The 20,746-nt window shown below is 32.4% G+C and overlaps 1 protein-coding gene across 1 annotated transcript; it reads left to right on the top strand.

The window, feature by feature from the left end:
* Nucleotides 1-2,652: 2,652 nt before the first annotated feature.
* LOC110098909 (transcription factor bHLH104) lies at nucleotides 2,653-19,473 on the top strand. The gene is made up of 5 exons (XM_020825861.2): nucleotides 2,653-3,039; nucleotides 4,361-4,420; nucleotides 14,481-14,558; nucleotides 18,221-18,383; nucleotides 19,052-19,473. The coding sequence occupies exons 1-5, from the start codon at nucleotides 2,948-2,950 to the stop codon at nucleotides 19,298-19,300; spliced, it is 642 nt and encodes a 213-aa protein (XP_020681520.1). The 5' UTR covers nucleotides 2,653-2,947; the 3' UTR covers nucleotides 19,301-19,473.
* Nucleotides 19,474-20,746: the final 1,273 nt, after the last annotated feature.

Genomic DNA, 20,746 nt, shown 5'->3' with positions numbered 1-20,746 from the left:
ATAGCAAAGTTGGTCCCGAAACAACTTGTAATGCTGGTGCATTGCTTTTGTTAGAAACTTTGGTGTTATCATCATGTTTCTTTGGCAACAGTCGAAGACGTTTGCCCTTCCAATCCAGTGAGTTCACATTGGCTCTTCCGTCAAACAGGACGCCGACGTCAAATTGCCACGGGCGACTGAGGATTAAATGGCACACGTCCATGTCTAGTACATCACACAATACATCACAGACATATTGACGGCCTATTGAAAAAGTCACTTGACACATATCTGTGACTTGAATTTCGACACCTTTCCGTACCCAACTAATCCTGTACGGGTGAGGATTCTTTGTCGTTTTCAAATTAAGTGTTTGTACCACTGAGCGAGCTATGATGTTTTCTGTGCAACCACTGTCGATGAGAAGATCACAAACTTTTCCACTGATGGTGCACCTCGTTTTGAAAATGGCATTGCGTTGTGAATCAACTTGTTGGCGGGGTGCAATTAAGAGTTTCTCAATGACACAAATCAGTGGATCACCCTCATCTCCTTCAATGTATTCGGCAGAGTTTTCCTTGGCTTCTTCAAGTTGTTTCAGAGAAGCTTCATGGTCATTTTCTAGCAGCTGAAGTTGTTGACGTTGAGGACACTCATTGGACTTATGGCCCTGTTGAAAACATCGGAAACACCTTAGTGTCGCCGGTTTAGCATAGGGATTAGTTGAGACAGGTGGCTTAGCCTTGAATTGGAATTTACTGTCAGATGAGGCTGCTTCCGTTTTTGAAGACACACTGCTGGGTCCCGATGAAGAAGAGGAAGGTGTAGGTTTGTTGAATCCCTTGCCAGAATCTGCGAGTGAATCTACTATAGGTCGGCGGTTAAATTGGGGACGGGAAGCTCTGCTTAGTTGTATTTCAACCTTCAGGGCGAAATTGATCGCCTGAGGTAAGGACCATACGGAATTTAATTACAACTTGTCCTATTTAGTATATTTTAATCCGCCGATGTATCGAGCTACCAATTGGTTCATGGTCTTATTCAAATTATTGCGTGCACTGAGCCTATGGAATTCTTCGGTATACTCGCTCACTGATCTATTGCCTTGTATACACTGTTGGTACTTCATATACAGAATTTGTTCATAATCCGTTGGGAGGAACTGTGCACGCAAAAGTTGCTTCATTCTATTCCAACTGTGGACAGGACCCTTGCCTTCCCTCTGCCTCATTTGTAGTAGTTGGTTCCACCAAGCACTGGCTTCGCTTCTCAGACGGCAAGCGACATATTTCACTTGTTTGGACGGATCAACTTCCAAGTAATCAAACAAATTTTCAACAACCCTTTCCCAGTCCAAATAATCCTCAATGTGAACATGGCCATCAAAGAAAGGTATATCTACCTTGATTTTAAACTCGACTTGGTTCCTCTGTGAGAAATGCCGTCTCCTTCCTCCGCAATTTCCTTGACCAAAACTAGGTCCTTCGGCATTGTCATCAGACTCAGTTAAAAACTCCTCCAGGTTAGTAAGCACGTTCTCATCGGAATCAGTTTCTTCTAAAACTTGGGGATGAAAGCGGCGCCCAAAACGTTCAAGGCCCATTCCTCGTCGACGAACAGGGGGTCGTTACCGGGGTCGCTTCACGACGGGGCTGATGGGGTGGAATCCTCTGACGTTGGAGATTGAACTCGCAGCGTCTGTCGATCATAAGGAGTTGGACATCAGCGGCCAACGACTCCAGTTTGCGCATAATGCTCGCCTGGTTTTCCCACAAGGCGTCGACACTCCGACCCTGGCTAGGGACTGGCGTCTTCCCTTTGTCCGTCATTGCTATCACTGGCTCTGATACCAATTGCTGGTGTACTCCAGGACCTGCAAATGAGAAACAGACAAGCAAGACAGGAAAAACAGGGAAGAGTTAATGTAAAAGGCGTCAATGGCCTGTATATTCACTTGAAAATATGGATTTCAAGAGTTGCAGATTGATCAAAAACTGTCTACCTTCCGGAGTTTGCTTCTCTAAATAAGTTCTAAAAACCCTGTAGCTAATTATACTACTTTTTAACTCCTATAACTGTAACTACTTGTTTCTAAAACAAGTGTAGCAAGGAAAAAGGGATAATAGTACTCATATATAACTAACATAGTACTATAAGTAGTGGAAGCAGAAATAAGGGTATGATGGCCCTCAGGTGTGTTGTAGCATGGTTGGCACTGCATCACCAAGGAACCAAACTTTTTCAGATAAGTATGATTAATATTTTGAAATAATAATAGGCTTTACTAATAGCATAGTTTTAATCAAGTTCCTTACATTTATAGGAAAGATCATAAGTGATACTTTTTAAAAATCATATCTTTTATAGGTTATTAGTATTAGGAGTCCTAAGTCTTAAAATATGACGGAAGATATTGAGAGAAATTTATCAAAAATATTTGATATATTCTTAATTATTTATTAGAACATTACTCAATGACATCAACTATATGAAATATACTAAAAAATACAACAAAAACATTTGAACTATTCAAAATTATTTATTAGAATAGTATTTGATGATATTAATATACATAAAATAGGCATAAAAATAATATATGATATGCAATTTTCCTTCATCCTTTCTTCAATTATTTAAGCTGTCGAGCTGGTTCCCACTTCCTCTCATACTAGCCGGCAGACTGAATTTCCATTAGTAGTGTGGCCCAAAAACTTTTTGATGTAGTGGGCTGCCCAGATTACGTTACAACCGCCCGCCAAGCATATATTCAAAACAATCCAATTCGCAAATCCCAATTGAGTCAATTTTTTTACCAGATTTCGTGGGAGGAACACGGAATCCCAAAAAAGGGAATAAAGTGGGGGGAGAGAGAAGAACTCGGAAGGCTCCTGCACGCCTCTTTCAAAGATCAGAACTTTACCTTTGGAAACCCTAATTCTTCGGGCTAGGGTTACGATCGCGGCGTGGAATGATGGAAAGCGACGAACTTGATATCGATTACTACAGCCGAATCATGGAGGAAGCGGCATTCATCGACATATATTTGAACGAACCCCAAAGGTGCGTGGATTTCTTGGGTTCCCTGCATCTCCGTTGCTCCACATTTCTTTCCCTTGCGGGAAGCTATCTACTTTATGGTTTTGATGCTTCAATGTTCTTTTAAGGATATATGGTTTACGCCCTCTTTTGGAATCAGGGATTCTGTTTTAGTCATTTATTTGTTGCAGTTTCTATTACAACTGTTAGTTTCGTGGTTTCCAAGTAAATCATAGGCTTGAAAATATTTATATAATACAGGTTGATTAGATGATTTGCGGAGCTGGTATAAAGGGCTGTTTTTGTTCATTTTGGTTTGGAAGTACTGCTATATTGATTGTAGTTCTATCTGAAATGAATGTAATTTGTTTTGTTTAAAGTGTGAGTGTCTAAAGATTTTGATGCTATCTAGAATGACCAATGATGGTTCTGATCCTTATTTGTCAATCTTATTCTCTAAGCCTTATTGATTCAGGCAATATTAGGTTAAACTGAGATATGACTAACTGTTACCATGAGATGCAAGAAAAGCAAACAAATGGTGTTTGTTCTTAACATAATGAGATATTCATGATCAGGGGCGGATCCAGCTTCTTTTTTTAGGGTGGGAAAAAAAAATTTTGGTAGGGGGTGGGCAAAGATGCTTAGGATTGATAAAATGAGGGCAAAATTTTTTTTTGAGAGGGGGAAAAATATCCAAAATATTTCAAACTATCCCTCTAAAATTAAAAAAAAAAAAATTTGAGGGGGGGGGGGATCCGCCCATGTTCATGATGAACATAGTTTAGTTTGTATTGCAGTAGAAATGCATAGCAAAATACACACTGATACATAATAAATGCACCTTCCCCTAAATGTGTGGGTTATTCTACGCGGACGCTGAACGCCGTCCGAAGACCAACCAGAATGTGCCACGTCACCCTTCGCTCAATACCGCGGCTCGGTACCGTTGACGCGACGCATTCTGGTTGTTCTCCGGACGGCGTTCTGCGTCCGTCCTCTGCACAAAATAATTTTTCCATGTGCTGGCTGCACTTAATAATTTCTTGGGAATTTAACATTTTTTCCTTCACACCGTTTATCTTTGTTTATGTCTGTAATCTAATTTATCTAATACTTTGGTTGATCTTTTGAAACTGTGGCACTTCTAAGCATCCAAAACATATTATTTATGGTTATTGTCGGCTGAAACTAGTCTAGCTGCTGAATTTTTTGCTTTTCATATTCAAGGAATGGGTGGCCTCGCCAGTTGGTCTTCAAGACTTTTTGTCTTTTTGACAGAAAGAAAATAATTTTTTTTTTCATTGATTATCCCATGATCTCATTTCAAGAGTTGTCCTTGCAGCGCTGTGGGTACTGATGCTTCTTCACCTGAAACAATTGCACAGAATGGAAGCAGGAAAAGGTAAATTTGGCTTGTAAAGAACATTAGGGTAACTTCTTTCATGAATTGAACTTGAATGCAGTTATTTTCTCTTTCCATTCGCTTGTCATGGTGGTAATTTTTTTGCTGGTTGTTTAAATTTCTACAACAGTTGATATTGGCTTGCTGCATTATTCTAGAATTGTTCAAGTATACAGTTTTTTACTGTAGACATGTCTCTGTTTGCAGCTCATTTGATAAGTAAAAACAGACTAGTGGATTGTTTAATGTTTGATGCTTATGTAGATTCCAGACAATCAGTTCTTCTACCAGAAATATTGTTTTAGCTCACCAAATGCTTGCAGTGCTTTTGTATTTATTGTCTATATAGATTTATCAAAATTTTACTGTTTCAAGTTTCAACATTTAGCAAGTTTTCTAATGACATTATTGTCAGAGGCTGTTACCAAGCTTTGACTTTTGAGATTTAACGGATTACCACATATGGATCCAATGCTTAATCCACCAAACCTAAACTATTCAACAAATGTCTTGCATATTGAAGTTATTTGCCACGTGTTTAGTAGATAATGTAGAAATGTATTGGTCTTTTTAACATTTCAACTGCTAAAAGTTGATAGCAATTATAAAATACATTATCTGAGGGCTTTACTTTGAATTCTCTGTTTCTCTTGTTTTATATTTTACTTTTTTTTTTCCTTTCTTATTTCTTAGTATTATTTCATGCTCTTGCACACAACAACAACAACAACAACAACATCAAGCCTTTATCCCATTACGTGGGGTCGGCTACATGAATCCTTTTTCTCCATTGTGTCCTATTAAAAGTCAAATTCTCGTTTAAATCTAATAAAGAAAGGTCATTCCTAATATTTTCTAACCAAGTCTTTTTAGGTCTACCCCTACCTTTCTTAACATAAGTCAAATCTAAAACCTCTACTCTCCTAACCGGCTCCTGCACAAAAGATGAATTTTTTTTCATGATAATGCACCGAGTCACAAATGAGGGGTTTTTATCTGATGAATTTGATGCATTGAACACAATACATGCAAAAACTAAATCACAATATACGATCTTCTTCAGCAACTTCTTGATATTGCTATGGATTCAAGTTCTCCCTCCTTTTAGGTTGAATTTGTCAATTCATAGGTACATGTATGGATTTGCAACCATATGCCTTATAGCATACACTAAAATATTTCATCTTTTATAATCATGTCTCTCTAGGAAATGAAACCCTATTTCCGTATATTTAGTTTTTCCATAATACTTTGGTTCTTAGCATATTTCAAACCAGTAGTATTGTTGGAGTGTATCATTATAGGATCTTTTACACATGCAACTACGCCTTTCCAAATAATACTCTTCTCAACCATACACTTTCTTAGACTACAGATGAGGGTGCTATATATTATACTTTTATTGTGAATATAGTTATGCACAACTATTTTTTGCCACTCTAGGATATCTCACAATTATTCTGCAAGACTACATATTGAAAGTAGTTTTATATTGGTGCACATCCCTAGCCTAGTTAGTATCATTATATACTTTTAAGGATCTGTTTGAGACAGTTTTCTCGCTGCTTTACTTTTTCAGAGAACTATAATTTTATTTGGCTATTGTTTTCTTGCTATTTTTTTCACTGTTTTGCAACTAGAATAACTAAGTTATTTTTTCTACAACAACTTCACAACTAACTTTATAAAACATTGTGGGTGTCCTAAACATATCCTAAATGAGACACATTTCTCTACTAAGCATCATTCTTTTGAAGCACATGAAAGTTCTTATACTTCCATCTAATTTATTGTGTCAATGTTAACTTGATAATGAATAACTGTTTCTATTAACAAATATCCAATCCTGCACTTCATTACATGCCTTAAATCAGGAATTGTTAGTGCATGCACATTTAGACATTTTATATTTTTCTTATTTATTCTTTGGGCACGTCTACTCTCACTTTGGCATTCTTTTTTTGTTGGGGCATCTATGTGTTGAATCAATATATTGAACTTTTTCAACATCATTTTAATATGTGTCTCTCAAAATGAAGCTAAAAATCTCTTGGACTTACTCTTGATGAGCATTACACCAATTATATAGCTTGTTTTACCATATCTTTTACTTTAAATTGAAAGAACAACCACCTCTTTGTGGAAATAATTAACTCCTTGAAATTTTTGGCTAAGAGGAAATCATCGACATGCAAACATATAACTATAAATCCCACTCCAAACCACTTGTGATATGAACCATGGCCCTCATCGACATGCATGAATTGACTAATGAGACTCTTTATAAATATCATGTTTGTGTGTATGTAGATAGATCATTTTTTCAATTAATCTTTAATATTACTCTGTCGACATTTGTATCTAGTTTTTGATCTGATTCAGTTAAAGTTCACAAGATTTACAATTAGTCCTTTTTATTTTATTTAGTAAACTCATTACATATTTATGTTGGTAGAGGAATATTCTTTATTTTGATCGAGCAACTTTTAATCTCAAATAGGATTTGAATTTGCTAAACTCTTTGATTATAAATCCTTCAGCAAGATTTTTGTTGAGAGACCCATTTTCTCTATTGTCATTACTCGTGATAATTATATCGTCAATATATACGATGATAATTGAAATTTTATCATAATTGGAGTATTTTATAAGAGGGGGTATGTTCTCATTGGCTTTGTTTATATCCAACTTCATTTATTACTTCTATGAATTTGCCAAATCATGCTTTCGGAGATTGCTTAAGGCCATCGCCCTTTCCAATTTGCATACTTTGTTCTTTTTGAAAGAACTATGTAGCGGATCCAGATAGACTTCTTCAACATCTCCAAGTAAAAATATTCTCTGTATCATGCTGTTGCATGGACTACCCACAAGTAGCTTCAAGAGAAATTAAGATGCATATTGTATTTATTTTTTATATAAGATAAAAAATTCCATGGTAGTTAACCACGTAGGATTGAGTATATCCTCTAGCTATCAGTCTCGTTTTATATCGTTTCAGGCTTTCATCTGCTTTATATTTTATAGAAAAAATTCATTTGCATGTTCTTCCCTTTTGGTACTTCTTTAATCTCACAAGCATGATTTTTTTCATAGCATTAATACCTTTTCTTATGGCATCTGTTTCATTTTTTGTTTTCAAATGCCTCAAATAGAATATGTGGTATTGTAATGGAATTAGAGTTGATGTTTGTAAGGAAGGCTTTATAGATTGGTGATTTTTTTTTTTAAATGTGTGCTGGGTGATGAGATAAAGAGGATAATGTATAGTTATGAGCTGATCATTTTTATCTGATAATGATTTCGACCCATTGAGTTTGCTAGAAAGTTTTGCTTGGATCTAAAGGGGTACTATTTGAATACATTGGAGTTTATGTTACAGGGATGTCTAGATGGAAGATAGATATTTCGTTAAACTTATTTTCTAATTGAGAGTTCTAACCCTGAGTATTAGTTTGATTGAAACTTTTGTTTCTCACTAAAAGTGACATTTTTTTAAGGATTTTTTTTTTGGTGATAGGATGATAACACATCTTTTTGAGTGCAGAATACTCAATATAAACATATTTGAGGGCTCTAAATTAAGTTTACCCCTATTTCGTTTGTGGGTATGGACATATATGCGTTGCGCCCAAGGATTTTTGGAGAAATTTTTGAAATGAAGTTATTTTTTATGGAAGAATTCAACTATATAGTTTATATTGACATTTGAAGCCAATTATTTTTGTGTATATTCTATTAACTAGGTATATGATAGTTTTAACTGTTTCTCCATATTATTTTTTTGATACTTGAATTATAAATGTAGAGTCTTGGTGACTTCTAGAAGAAGATGATTTTTCATTTATGCTTGTTACATTTTGTTAGGATGTTTAAGGACAAGAGGATTGATGGATGTAACTTTTTTCCTAGAAGAAAGAAGATAACATGTGATTAAAGTAATCACAAGTATTAATAGTTCAAAATACCTTGATGTTCGCCTAGAAATTTTTTCCATCATGATAGTAAAATGAGTAGAATAATGCTGGCATTAGATTTTTTTTTGATAAGTTACTCACATGTCATCCGAGTGCAATTATCAATGAAGTTACAAATCTTGTAGCTCCATAAATTTTAGGGGTTTTAAAAGGTCTCCAAATGCCACAGTGAATAATTAAAAAAGGAGTAGATGATCTAAAATTACTCTCAGGAAAAGAAACACAATGATTTTTGACAATTTTACAAAAAACACAATGAAAAGTTTCATGGTCGTATAAAAAAAAAGAGAAGGAAATGTACATTGCAGTGTTTTGAAATTGGGCTACCCTTATCTTATAATGATGTTCTCAAATGCCTTCTATAATTTTATGGAGAATTCAACTATATAGTTTATATTGATATTTGAAGCCAATTATTTTTTAGTATATTCTATTGATTAGGTATATGATAGTTTTAACTGATTCTCCATATTATTTTTTTGACACTTGATTTATAAAGATAGAGTCTTGGCAACTTCTAGAAGAAGATGATTTTTCATTTTTGCTATTACATTTTGTTGGGATGCTTTAGGACAGGAGAATTGTTGAATGGAACTTTTTTCTAGAAGAAAGAAGATAACATGTGATTAAAGTAATCACAAGTATCAGTCCAAAATACCTTAATGTTCGCATGGAAATTATTTCCATCATGACAATAAAAATGAGGAGAATAATGCTGGCATTAGATTTTTTTTTTTTTTTTATATAAGTTACTCTCATGTCATCCGAGTGCAATCATCAATAAAGTTACAAATCTTATAGCTCCAAAAATTTTAGGGGTTTTGAAAGGTCTCCAAATGTTACAGTGAATAATTAAAAAAGGAGTAGAGGATCTAAAATTACTCTCAAGAAAAGAAAAACAATGATTTTTGACAATTTTACAAGACCCACAGTGAAAATTTTCATGGTCGCATAAAAAAAAAGAGAAGGAAATGTAAATTGCAATGTTTGGAAATTGAGCTACCCTTAGCTTATAATGACTGTCTCAAATGTTTTATATATTAAGGGTGAAAATAAAGAAACATGATAAGTTGTTTATTTAAGAAAATATAATATATCATTTTCTCTAACTTTTCTAATCATCTTCTTCATAGTAAAGTTCTATAATGCATAATGATTAGCATAAAAGTTTACCTAGCACTTAAGGTTTTAGTAATTTTATGGATTGATAAAAGATTTTTTTTACTATGAGAAATATATAGTACATTATTGAAGATAAATGTGGAGAAAATTGAAATATTTTCTTAACCTACAATACTTAGAGAAATATGGACCATTTTTAAACCGGTAATAGTTAGAGAAAAATGATTCATATAGTCGACTCCACATAGTGGGATAAATGCTTGATGTTGTTGTAGTAGTAGTTGTTGTTGTAATAGTTAGAGAAATATCGGCCATTTTTATTTTTTTATTGTTGGGGAAATGTTTGTAAGTTTGGAATAGGTTGACAAGGTTGGTAATGTGGTCAATGACTCTGAAATTTATGATTCAAGTATTAGGGGAATTATTCAAGTTACTGAAAATATAAGAATTAGAAGTCATATCATTTTTGAGCTAGTGAGCATGATCTGAATGATTTTTCTTGAGAGTTGAGGAAATTTTTGAATTTGTCAATTTCTTTTGGATTGAGACATTTCGATTTCACAAGGTAGGCTTATTATTTTTTATTATATTTATTTTCTTCATAGCTTGGCGGCTTTCTGTGGAGTTTCAATATTTTATTTGATGCCTCCTTTATTCTTGCAATAATTCCACCATAGATTGTTTTTAGAAGAAGGCTTTTGCTCTTCTTTATTGAAAGAATCTATAACAGTAAATACCATATCTTGGAGTTTGTTGATTGTCATGGCAGATGTTTTGGAGATCGGAGTGTCGAGCATTATGATCCTTCTTCCTTCTTCAGCTTGTTTGTAGAAAAGAAAACCTCTTTTACAGATGGTAGGCTTTTATATTTTAAAATTTAGATGCAAATTTGGTTGAAGTCATTATTGACTCTTGCAAGGAACTCAAACACCCTTTATCTTTTTACTAATTGCTTGAGAATTTCCACTTTATTATATAGTATGTCGTCTTGTGATTTTAGGAATAATTTAGTTCAAGCCAATAAACTTTCAATGCATTAAAGCAATCAATAACAAGTAGATTATTTTTGCTTGGTTGTTAAAATTTTTGTTTTGATCTTGTAGATAAGGATATTGGTTCTTTACCTTTGAGCATATTTGTTTAACGACGTCCCAAACATTTTCTGCTGTGGAGAGATGATTTTTTAATTTCAGGCATCATGCTATTCTACACCCATGTCATGATCATAGAATCTGCTTCATTCCAAAGTACAAATTTTGGATCTCTCAACTCTTAAGGAGAATGCACAATACGATGGATTTTTCTTTTTTTCTTTCAGAGAAATCTTCACATTTTGTGACCATTTCAAATAATATCTTCCATTCAGACGATGTAAGGCTTGCATCTCTTAGAGATTTTCTTTAGTCTGATTATCATCATTCACGATGGTTGAATCCTTGGATGGGAAATTAAAGAAATAAATCATAATGATTAGAAGGTAGAATTTTGATAAGAAAGGAGAAAGAAAAAAAAAAGGTTAAAAGATGGATATCTTTAACTCTCTTTGGTAACATGTAGAAAAGTGAAAATTTAAGAAAAATATTTTTTTTTTAGAATTTTTATTGCTTGGTTATATACAAATGTGAAAGTATTTATATATTTCTCTTAAAGGCCTACCATAGAAATAAATCTATGTTATTTACAAAAAAGAAACAAAACACCTAAGAGGGGCCACCAACTAGAATAGTATGATGAGGTTTGTTGATTGCAATCTAAGGGACTAGAGGATTGATCCAAAAATTGGAGTCTTTCATCCATGTGTTTAAGGATCCCCACCAAGATTGATGTATTATTGGGTCCTTTGTTCCTTCAACATTACCTATGGTTTTCTTACTATAGAAGGTATGCCAACCAAATCCAAACTTAGCCAACCTTCATATTCTTCATTTCTTCCTTCATTAATGTTGCCCATTTTAAAGAATCTAGACCATATGAGCTTCTTGGATTGTCTTAGGTTCTTCATCATTTGGTTATTATGAATGCCTCCCCCTTTATTTCGAAACATTTGTTAGGGACTCTACCATACACTTTCTTAGGTTGTTGATCTTTTGAATCATGATTCTCTTGAGCTTATTCTTTTGTCATTTCATTCCCACCATCCCTAGTAGGTGTGGCAATATCTTTGTTGGATCAATTGAGATGCCATTTACACGATGGTTGAATTTATAGAACCAAACATCCTTTATTAAAACACCTTTTTAGGAAACCTGTTTTCTAGGAAAACTGTATGATAAGTAAACTTATGTTTCATTTGGGACAACTTTCTTATTGCTTCTTAAAGCAACTTTCTAATACAAAAAATTTAAATTTTGTACTAAAAAGCTGCTTTAAGAAGCAGTAAGAAAGCAGTCCCAAACGAAGCCTTAGTGATTGTTCCTTCCGCTACTTCTCTAGTGAAGGAATAACTTTTAAAGCATTCAAAATTTCTAATAATTATTTACCTTTTAACATCTTAGAAATAATTTTTCACATATATGTCGAAGAGGAAGGTGATGACGCCTAGGGTCACAAACTATTTAGTTCTAGCCCCCTTCAAATTTATGTATCTTATGGATTTGCTTGAACAAACTTTAGATGTCACACAATTTAAAAGATATGTTATAGTTAGCAAACACCTCCCCAAAAAGAAATTGATAAGCTTACTTGAGCCATCTTGGATTTGATCATGTCAATCAATATTATTTTCCTTCTCTTTGCATGGATCAACCATGTCAAAAATAAATTTCAAATATCTAAAATGCCCTTAATGGAATTAGCCATCTGATCTCACATTAGGATTTACTCAACTAAAGAATTCTAATTTGCATTATATAACAACCTATCTTGAAGGATTTACAATTTTTGACATTTTAAAATTTGCCGCCTTAGCATAAGGTAAAATTTTCTATTAATTATTTTCTTTATACTGTACGATAACATCCATATCTACTTGTTTATGGTGTATGGTCAAGCTCTCCTGGAATCACATTAACAATCTTTATAAGAAATTTTTACTTTTCTTTTAAGTATGAAAAAAATCTATTTGTAATTTGATATCTCCTTATTCTTAAGTATTTATTTTTTATAGCAAGATTATTAGCTACTATGAAATTAAGTATAACTTTTCTCAATATATTTCTCTCTTATTTTATAGACATCATGAGCTCTCTCATAGCCTATCATACCAGATAAAATATGTCCATTTAAATCACCTCTAAATCTAATAAATTATCATTTCTTCATTTGGTAGTTGTATTAGTTCATTTCTTACTAAAATTGATTTGTTAAATAGTATTCTAATCTAATCTATGTTGCACCGATATAGATACGGCGACACCGATACGACATGATATGGATACGGGATACGTCAATTCTTAAAAATACATAATACGGGTACAGCGCAGACACAACATTATAATTTATAAATTATATATAAAAATTAAGAAAGCAATCAAAGCATAATATTTAAAATTACAAAAAAAAAATGAAAGTAACATCATTTATAGCATTTTAGCTTATAATATCAAAATAAAAGTAAGCATTAAATGTCTAGTACAACAATGAAAGCAAAAACATAAATTGCCTAGCACATGAAATTTCAACTATTTAATAGGAAGAATGATATGATTAGCTTCTTCAGTAGTTTGTCTTTGAACTTTTATATCATCTTCAATAAATATTATAGCTTTTAATTCAGGCTCATCAAGTGAAAAATTAGAAATTTCTAATATTTCCATATCATCAAGAGACTCAAATTCATCTCGGAAATGAGAGAATCTCGCTCGCTACCACGGAAGTAAATACGAAGCGTCTTTTTTTTTTTTTTTTTTTTTAAATGGACACATGTATCAGATACACGTGTCCTTTTGAAATTAAATAGTAATTTAATTGGATACGGCAAAGCCGTATCCGACACGTATCAGTGCTGTATCGGAGGCGTATGCGTGTATCGGTGTATCTGGTACAACACGCCTTCATAAATGGGTGTATCGGTGCAACATAGAATCTAATTTGAGAAGCCTAAGTATTCAACACGTTCATACAATCTTCACTAACAATTATTTAATAGCAATCACCCTATATCACTATTCACCTCATAATCTTATTTATTAGCTCTTTATCCACTACCATGCTAATTCCATTCCTATTATTAATCTTTGCAATACACAATAACTTATAATATTCCTAAATTTATTTGATTTTTCTCTTTTCTATTTAGTTTCCTTTAAATAAACAATATTTTTTCTTCTTCTAGTCATTTTATCCACCAATTTTCTTATCTTCTTATTCAATGTCCCTAAATTTTATGCAATAAATCTAATTGTAGATTTAGATATAATCAGCCCTTAATTATTTTTCATCAAAATCAAGTTAAGTTGTGATGGGTCACTTAGGGGTGATGTCATAGCTCACTCTTGTCCATTTTAAGCCAAAATCAAGTTAAGTTATAGTGCGTCACTTTAAGGGTGACCTCCCTATAGGCCCTTGCCTACATCTAACCAGAATCAGGTTAGGTCGTAACAATTCATTTATAGAAAGGCCCTAGCACAAGCAAAATTCAAATTTAGACTTCATTTGGGTACTTAAAAGCTGTTTTAAGAAGTAGTAAGAAAGCTGTCCCAAACGAAGCCTTAATTTCTTTTAACTATCTTTGATCTGAGTATTATGATAGGTTGTCAACCTAACATCAACCATCACTTCTTTTCATCCAAGTTCGGAACTGACAACACAATTGTAATTCATTCATTTTCAAGGAATAAATGTTCACACAGACAAGGAAACTGTTGGTTGCTTTTTGAGTAAAATGGATCAACATTCATGATAAATTAATAGCTCTATTATTGTGAGTCTTTTTGCTATCTCCTAATAAAGTGCTTCATCTTGTTTGTAGGATGCAGGATGTTTTTTCAATTTCTAATTCGTTTAATAATTAAATCTTCCAGGGAACGTGATGAATCATGTGTTGGACAAGGTTCGAAGGCTATCCGTGAGAAGATGCGCCGAGATAAGATGAACGAAAGGTACTTTGCTACATCCATGCTTTCCTATGGACCTGTCTGCTATTCTCTTAGCATTTCTATGCCTGAATTAATTGCTGCATCAGTGTAGCGTACCCTAATGGTGTTAATTTCCTACATCAGATTGTAACACACACAAGGGGATGGAAAATTATTAGATTCGGACACCGGACAGAGAGAATCATCCGGATTTCTTTCTTTCTACAGTAAAATCGCTGTCAAAGTGCAGCTGCTACAGTACCTGTGCTTTGACTGTGCTTTGATTGGGATTTTACTGTAGACAGAGAGAAATCCGGATGATTCTCTCTCTCCGGTATCCGCACCTAATAATTTTCCCATGGGACAACAGCCTTATCTAGTATTGTTATTTCTTCTCTTTTATTCCACCTCTTGGCATGATAAAAAAATTCTGTCTGTGCTTTTGGTTGTATTGGCAAAAAATGTAATGGAAATGCATTATTTTTATTTTGGTATTTTCAAACGAGTTTTACAGCATTTAATCCCAATATTTATAAACCAATATTTTATATGTATGACCACATTTGCGTGGCTACTGTTGTTATCTTTATACACTCAAAATAGAAAAACATACCTACATTTGGACACACTTGAGTGCTTACATACATTTGCTTTAATAAAACAAATCTATTAGTTCATCATGCAGGTTTGATGCATTATTTAGATGTTTGATTCAATAATGAGAGGAAGCCCATCAAAGTTTATATTTTTTGTTTCTCAACTTTGGGTTCAACTCCTAATAGAACTTTGCAAGTTCTTATTTCTGAATTGAAAAAATTGACATTTATATTCAAAATTATATTCACGCACAAGTTTGTCATTTGCATTTATCCTTGACGAATGCATTGCTTAACTGATTTCATGCCAAAAGAAACTGTAAAATAAGGAACGGCACATGCCATTTTGGCTTTGGAATTGCATCAGTGAGTTAAACTTGCAATAATACACTTGAGATGTATAAATTTGTAAATGAACAAAGTTATCTGAGGTTGATCTTCTCCAAGAATCAGTTAGCTCGTGTATGCTATCTTGATTTCAAGACAATTATTGGACTAGTGTATTGAGCAAAGGCAGGATTTCCATGCAAGTATATAAGAGATGTTCAAGGCTCTTGATGGTGTATAAAAGATGTTCATGGTTCTTAATACTACTGCTACAACAACAACTACTACAATAAGCCTTTATCTCACCATTTAAGTTCATCTATATTATTTGTTTTCTCCATTGTCTTATTAAGAGTTAAATTCTCATTTAAATTTAATAAAAACAGGTCATTTTTAACACTTTCTAATCTTTTTAGGCATATCTCTATCTTTCTTAACATAGGTCAGATCTAATATATCTACTCTCCTAACATGATCATCGAAAGGTTGATGTTTTATGTGACCAAACCACTTAAAACGTCTCTCTCTGATCTTATCATCAATTGGAGCTATTCCATGATTTTCACATATATACTCATTTCACATTCTATCTCTAAGTTTAAAGTCACTTGTCCACTTGAGCTTCTTCATCTTTGTAAAGTTAATTTAATTTCCTATTTCTCTTTTAATACCCAATATTCTGCACCATGCAACATTGCAGGTCTCCCCACCATTCTATAAAATTTTTCTTTAAGTTTGAGTGGTATTTTTTTATCACAAAATATACCTAATGCATTCTTTCACTTCAATCATCCAACTTGAATTCTACTAATAATATCCCCATCTATTTGATTATCGCTTTTGAACAATAGACCCGAGATATGTAAAACATGCACTCTTTTTAATGACTTGATTACCCAATATCACAATCCCATTGCTTGATATTCTGTTTATAAAATTATACTTCATGTATTTGGCTTAAGAACTAGTCAAACGAAAACCTTTGAAGGTATGACTTCCAATATGGACCTACCTGACATTAATCTAAATTGATTTTGAGAAACATTAGTTTCATGTCGTAACCTATACTCAATTACTCTCTCACATAATTTAATGTATGACGCATAAGGTTAATTTTTCTATGATTCACACACTCTTGTGCATCCGTTATTCTTTAAATTAAAAATCAACGCACTCTTTCTCGACTCATATGGCATCTTGTTAGTCTTAAAAATAATATTAAAAAGTTTAGTACAATAAGAAATTCTTTGATCTACTAAGCATTTTCACACTTCTATTTGAATATCATTTAGGTTATGTTGTTTTCTCACACTTTTTTTTTTAACTTCTCAAACTTCAGTTTTACTACTACAACGAAAAAAAAAAAAAATCTATTTTCATTTAGGATGTTGATGTCATTGAAGTCGATTGTATTTTCACAGCCTTTATTGAAAAAATTATCGAAAAATCTCTTCCATCTATGTTGAACATCCCTTTCTAAGAAAATATTTTTTGATCTTTATCCTTAATGTATTTCACTTGAACTAAATCTTGACTTGTCTTATCTCTTTGCTTGGCTAATTTATAAATACATCTTTCGCCCTCTTTAGTATCTATTTTATTATATAAATCATTAAAAACTAAATTCTTATTATTACATATTGCTTTCTTAAACTACTTATGGGCCTCTCTTTATATGTATCCGAATTTTTCATAGTTTAAATCTAAAGTAATTTTTATGATAAAATTTCTTATTTTTTATCTTTTCTTACACATTTTGATTTCACCATCAATTATTTTTATTATTTTGAGCTTTTTCTTTTGATTCTCCAATCAAATAATTTACAACATTTTTAATCTCACCAACTACTTTTTCCCACATAACATTGGGTTCCTCATGAACAAATCAATTCTTCAGATATGTTCAAGGCTCTTGGTATGATGGAATATTTAGCAGAAGAGTATTGATCATTGGTGTGGTCCCGACCAATGATGGTTTCTTTTTGCCAGCTCTATTTCGGTCTTGGTGGCATGATGCTTTTTGTCTGGCAAGGTGTTAGATTATACCGGGTTGCATTTTGCTCTGATCTGTTACTTCTTTCTCATCTTAGCTCTAGGACGATATTCAGTAGAAAATGCAATTATCAAAGGCATATTAGATTCATATAGATATTATTATAGACATGAAGAGTAGATGAAGGATGCATTGTAAGGTTATAGCAAGGATCAAAATTAAGTACATTCTTTTTATGGCTGTTCTAAATTGTTAAATTCGGTATTCAAGAATGCTTGGTGTACTACATAAAGAGCAAAAGTTTTACTAGGTGAGAAAACAATAGAGTTAAATATAAGGAGATATGGAGAAGTTTGGCAATCCAAAGGGAGCTTATTTAAAGCTGTTCAGAATGGTTCTCTCTCTTAGAACAAACACCAGATGCAGCTATAAATAAGGGCGAAGTATACATGTTTCCGATATTAGGGTTGGTGTGTTTGTGTACTTCATGAGGGTGAGAGGTGCGGGATCTCATTTGCTCTCAAAATTTGGAGAAATTATTCGGTGCGGACACCATACAGTTCAGAGACCAACCAGAATGCGCCACGTCACCCGGTATACAGCGGTGTCGAACAAAAAAGTGACATGACACATTCTGGTTGGTCTCCGGACACCGTCAGGGTATCTACATTTACCAACGATTTCTCTCTGTGGTTAACTTTTTATATTATAGTTACCTTTAATATATTTAATTTCAATCTAAAACCATACAAGTATTTGATTTTGTATAGGTTCCTAGAATTGAGCAAACTCCTAGAAGCTGGAAGGCCTGCTAAGAGTGACAAGTTTGCTATATTGGATGATACCATTCGTATCCTGAGTGAACTGAGAGCAGAAGCTCTGGAGCTCACGAAAAAGAATAAAAAACTTGAGGAAGAGATTGCAACATTGAAGGTAAGATATGCCTGTCACTATTCATTTATTCCTTATCATATAATATTTATCTTCCATGGCGAGATGGTGAGATAGGCCTCTGTCACTATTCTTGATGAAATCCTTCAATAGCTATTGATTCTTGGGACAGTAGCATCACCAACATTTCTCAGAACTGTAGAGAATGATTATAAGTTAATTTATTTCAATTTTTTTTATTAATGATAATTAAAAACTAAATAATTCACATAAATTATTTGAAATTATTAATGATGTCATTATTACTAACAACTCAACAGAATTGCTAAATTTTTGTTAAATTTATATTTATTTACAAATACTGAATAACAGTAAAATAGTTTGTCAAGATTTAGCTTTATATAACCACTTTCATGCTAAATAATTTTCAGAATTTAGCACCTCCGACTTCACTAAGGCTTCGTTTGGGACAACTATCTTTCTGCTTAAAGCAGCTTTATGGTATAAAAATTTTAATTTTTAAACTAGAAAGCTGTTTTAAGAAGCAATAAAAAAACCGTCCCAAACAAAGCATTAGTCCAAATTTTCATAACCTCCTAAATCCTACTTGTAGCCAAATATCCCCTTAATGTTTCAATATTGTAATATTCTCTATGTATTCTCTGCTATTGTGTTCTTTGTGTTGTAGTAAAAGCTAGTTTGAACTGCAGGAGGAGAAAAATGAACTGAAAGAAGAAAAATCTCTTTTGAAAGCAGAGAAAGAGAGAATAGAGGGGTATTTTAGGACCATGCCTATGTTTGCTGCTGGATATATGCCACCACATCCAGTTGCTTACCATCCTGTTGCAAATAAGATGATGACTTTTCCTAACTATGGAGCAATTCCTATGTGGCAATTTTTGCCACCTTCTGCTCGAGATGTCTCTAAAGATCATGAGCTTAGGCCCCCAATGGCCTAATATTATTTTGTAAACACTTTGTTTCTTCTTAAGTTAATTGACAAAAATAAAATGTACTGAGTTCTATGGCATTTAACATAGTGTTATGATACGTTGAAATGTACTTATGCTAAGCATGTGATATATTGAGCACGTGATATAAGAGGCCTAAATAGTATGTGTATATTCTTATATGATTTTACTGCATTGATTTGATTTTGATAGTCTTTACCGATGTTTTGATTTGATATTTTATATGATTTTTATATTGATTAGTATTATGGATATGACGATTGTTTTATTGATTTGACACTCGTACTTATTTACTGTTTTACTGTAGTGTTTTACTGTTTACATTTTCTACTTTTACCGTATTTGAGTTTTATTATTATTATTATTTTCCAAAAAAAAGTTTTATTATTATTGCACTTATTCAATGATTATATGACTGCAACTATTATGATTTAATCTTTACAATGTTTATTATTCTTGCTTTGATCTTTAACATGCAATTGCTTGGAAGGGAATAGCCTGCATATTTTTTTTTAATTTCAGGCTTTTCATAATGATTTATAAGATGTTTTTGAATATTTCTAAAAAAAACTTTTTTTTTTTAATAATTTTAGTTATTCTCTTAGAAATTTAAAATATGTATTATATTATATGTTTATTAAATGAATTTTGTAACTTAGTATACTTATATTTGTCATAATTATTTAACATGATTAATTTTTTTAGATATATTTTTTAAATTTTGTTGATTATTATGTTTGAAAGTTTTAGAAATGATTTTTGTTTATCAGATTTAAATGTTGATTTTTTGTTATATTAGAAAGATTTAAAAATGTCTTATTTTTTAAATTTAAATAAAAATTTGATTCTTAAAAGGACATAATAGAGAAAGGGATTCATGTAGCAGACTCACCTAGTGAAATAAAAATTTGATGTTGTCGCTAATTATTATCTAACAAATTTAAAGTAAATGCATTATATTTATTTTCTTGAGAAATTTGAGTGCCATGCTTAGATTATATTGATTATAAATTAACAAATATATGATAAAAAAATATACTGTTAAAATGAAAGGATCGCACATCCTTTAAAATAACAAAAGTTGGGTTTTATTTTGGGACATTTTTCATACTATTTTTTAACTTTTTAATTAAAAAATAACTTTAAAAACTTATTGAATTAAAATGTTGTTTTAAAAAATAATAAAAATACTGTCTAAAAAAAGTCTTAGCCTTTGTTTGGGATGACTTTTTTTTTTTCTCGAAAATCTATTAAAATTTTTTAAGCAAATATAGCATATTTGATGGATCACCCTTTAAATCAAACGAGCAACCTTTGATTCATCAAAGGAAGACTTTGCTATTAGTAGTTTTATAAGAGAATAAAACTAATTATAAAATAATAACATATTATAAATAAAATTAAGTAATGTTGTGGGCTAGAATATACGCGGCG

Source organism: Dendrobium catenatum, unplaced genomic scaffold (assembly GCF_001605985.2).
Source record: "Dendrobium catenatum unplaced genomic scaffold, ASM160598v2 fragScaff_scaffold_1381, whole genome shotgun sequence".
NCBI classification, from domain to species: Eukaryota; Viridiplantae; Streptophyta; class Magnoliopsida; order Asparagales; family Orchidaceae; genus Dendrobium; species Dendrobium catenatum.
The sequence above is the reverse complement of the archived record's forward strand: the minus strand, read 5'-3'. Positions and strand labels throughout refer to the sequence as shown.

What these genes read in the sequence shown, in the direction of transcription:
- LOC110098909 (XM_020825861.2), top strand. Translation starts at nt 2,948, where the DNA reads ATGATGGAAAGCGACGAACTTGATATCGATTACTACAGCCGAATCATG. An exon ending in TATTTGAACGAACCCCAAAG is followed by an intron (nt 3,040 to 4,360) that starts GTGCGTGGATTT and finishes TTGTCCTTGCAG; the next exon opens with CGCTGTGGGTACTGATGCTT. An exon ending in AAGAGATTGCAACATTGAAG is followed by an intron (nt 18,384 to 19,051) that starts GTAAGATATGCC and finishes TTTGAACTGCAG; the next exon opens with GAGGAGAAAAATGAACTGAA.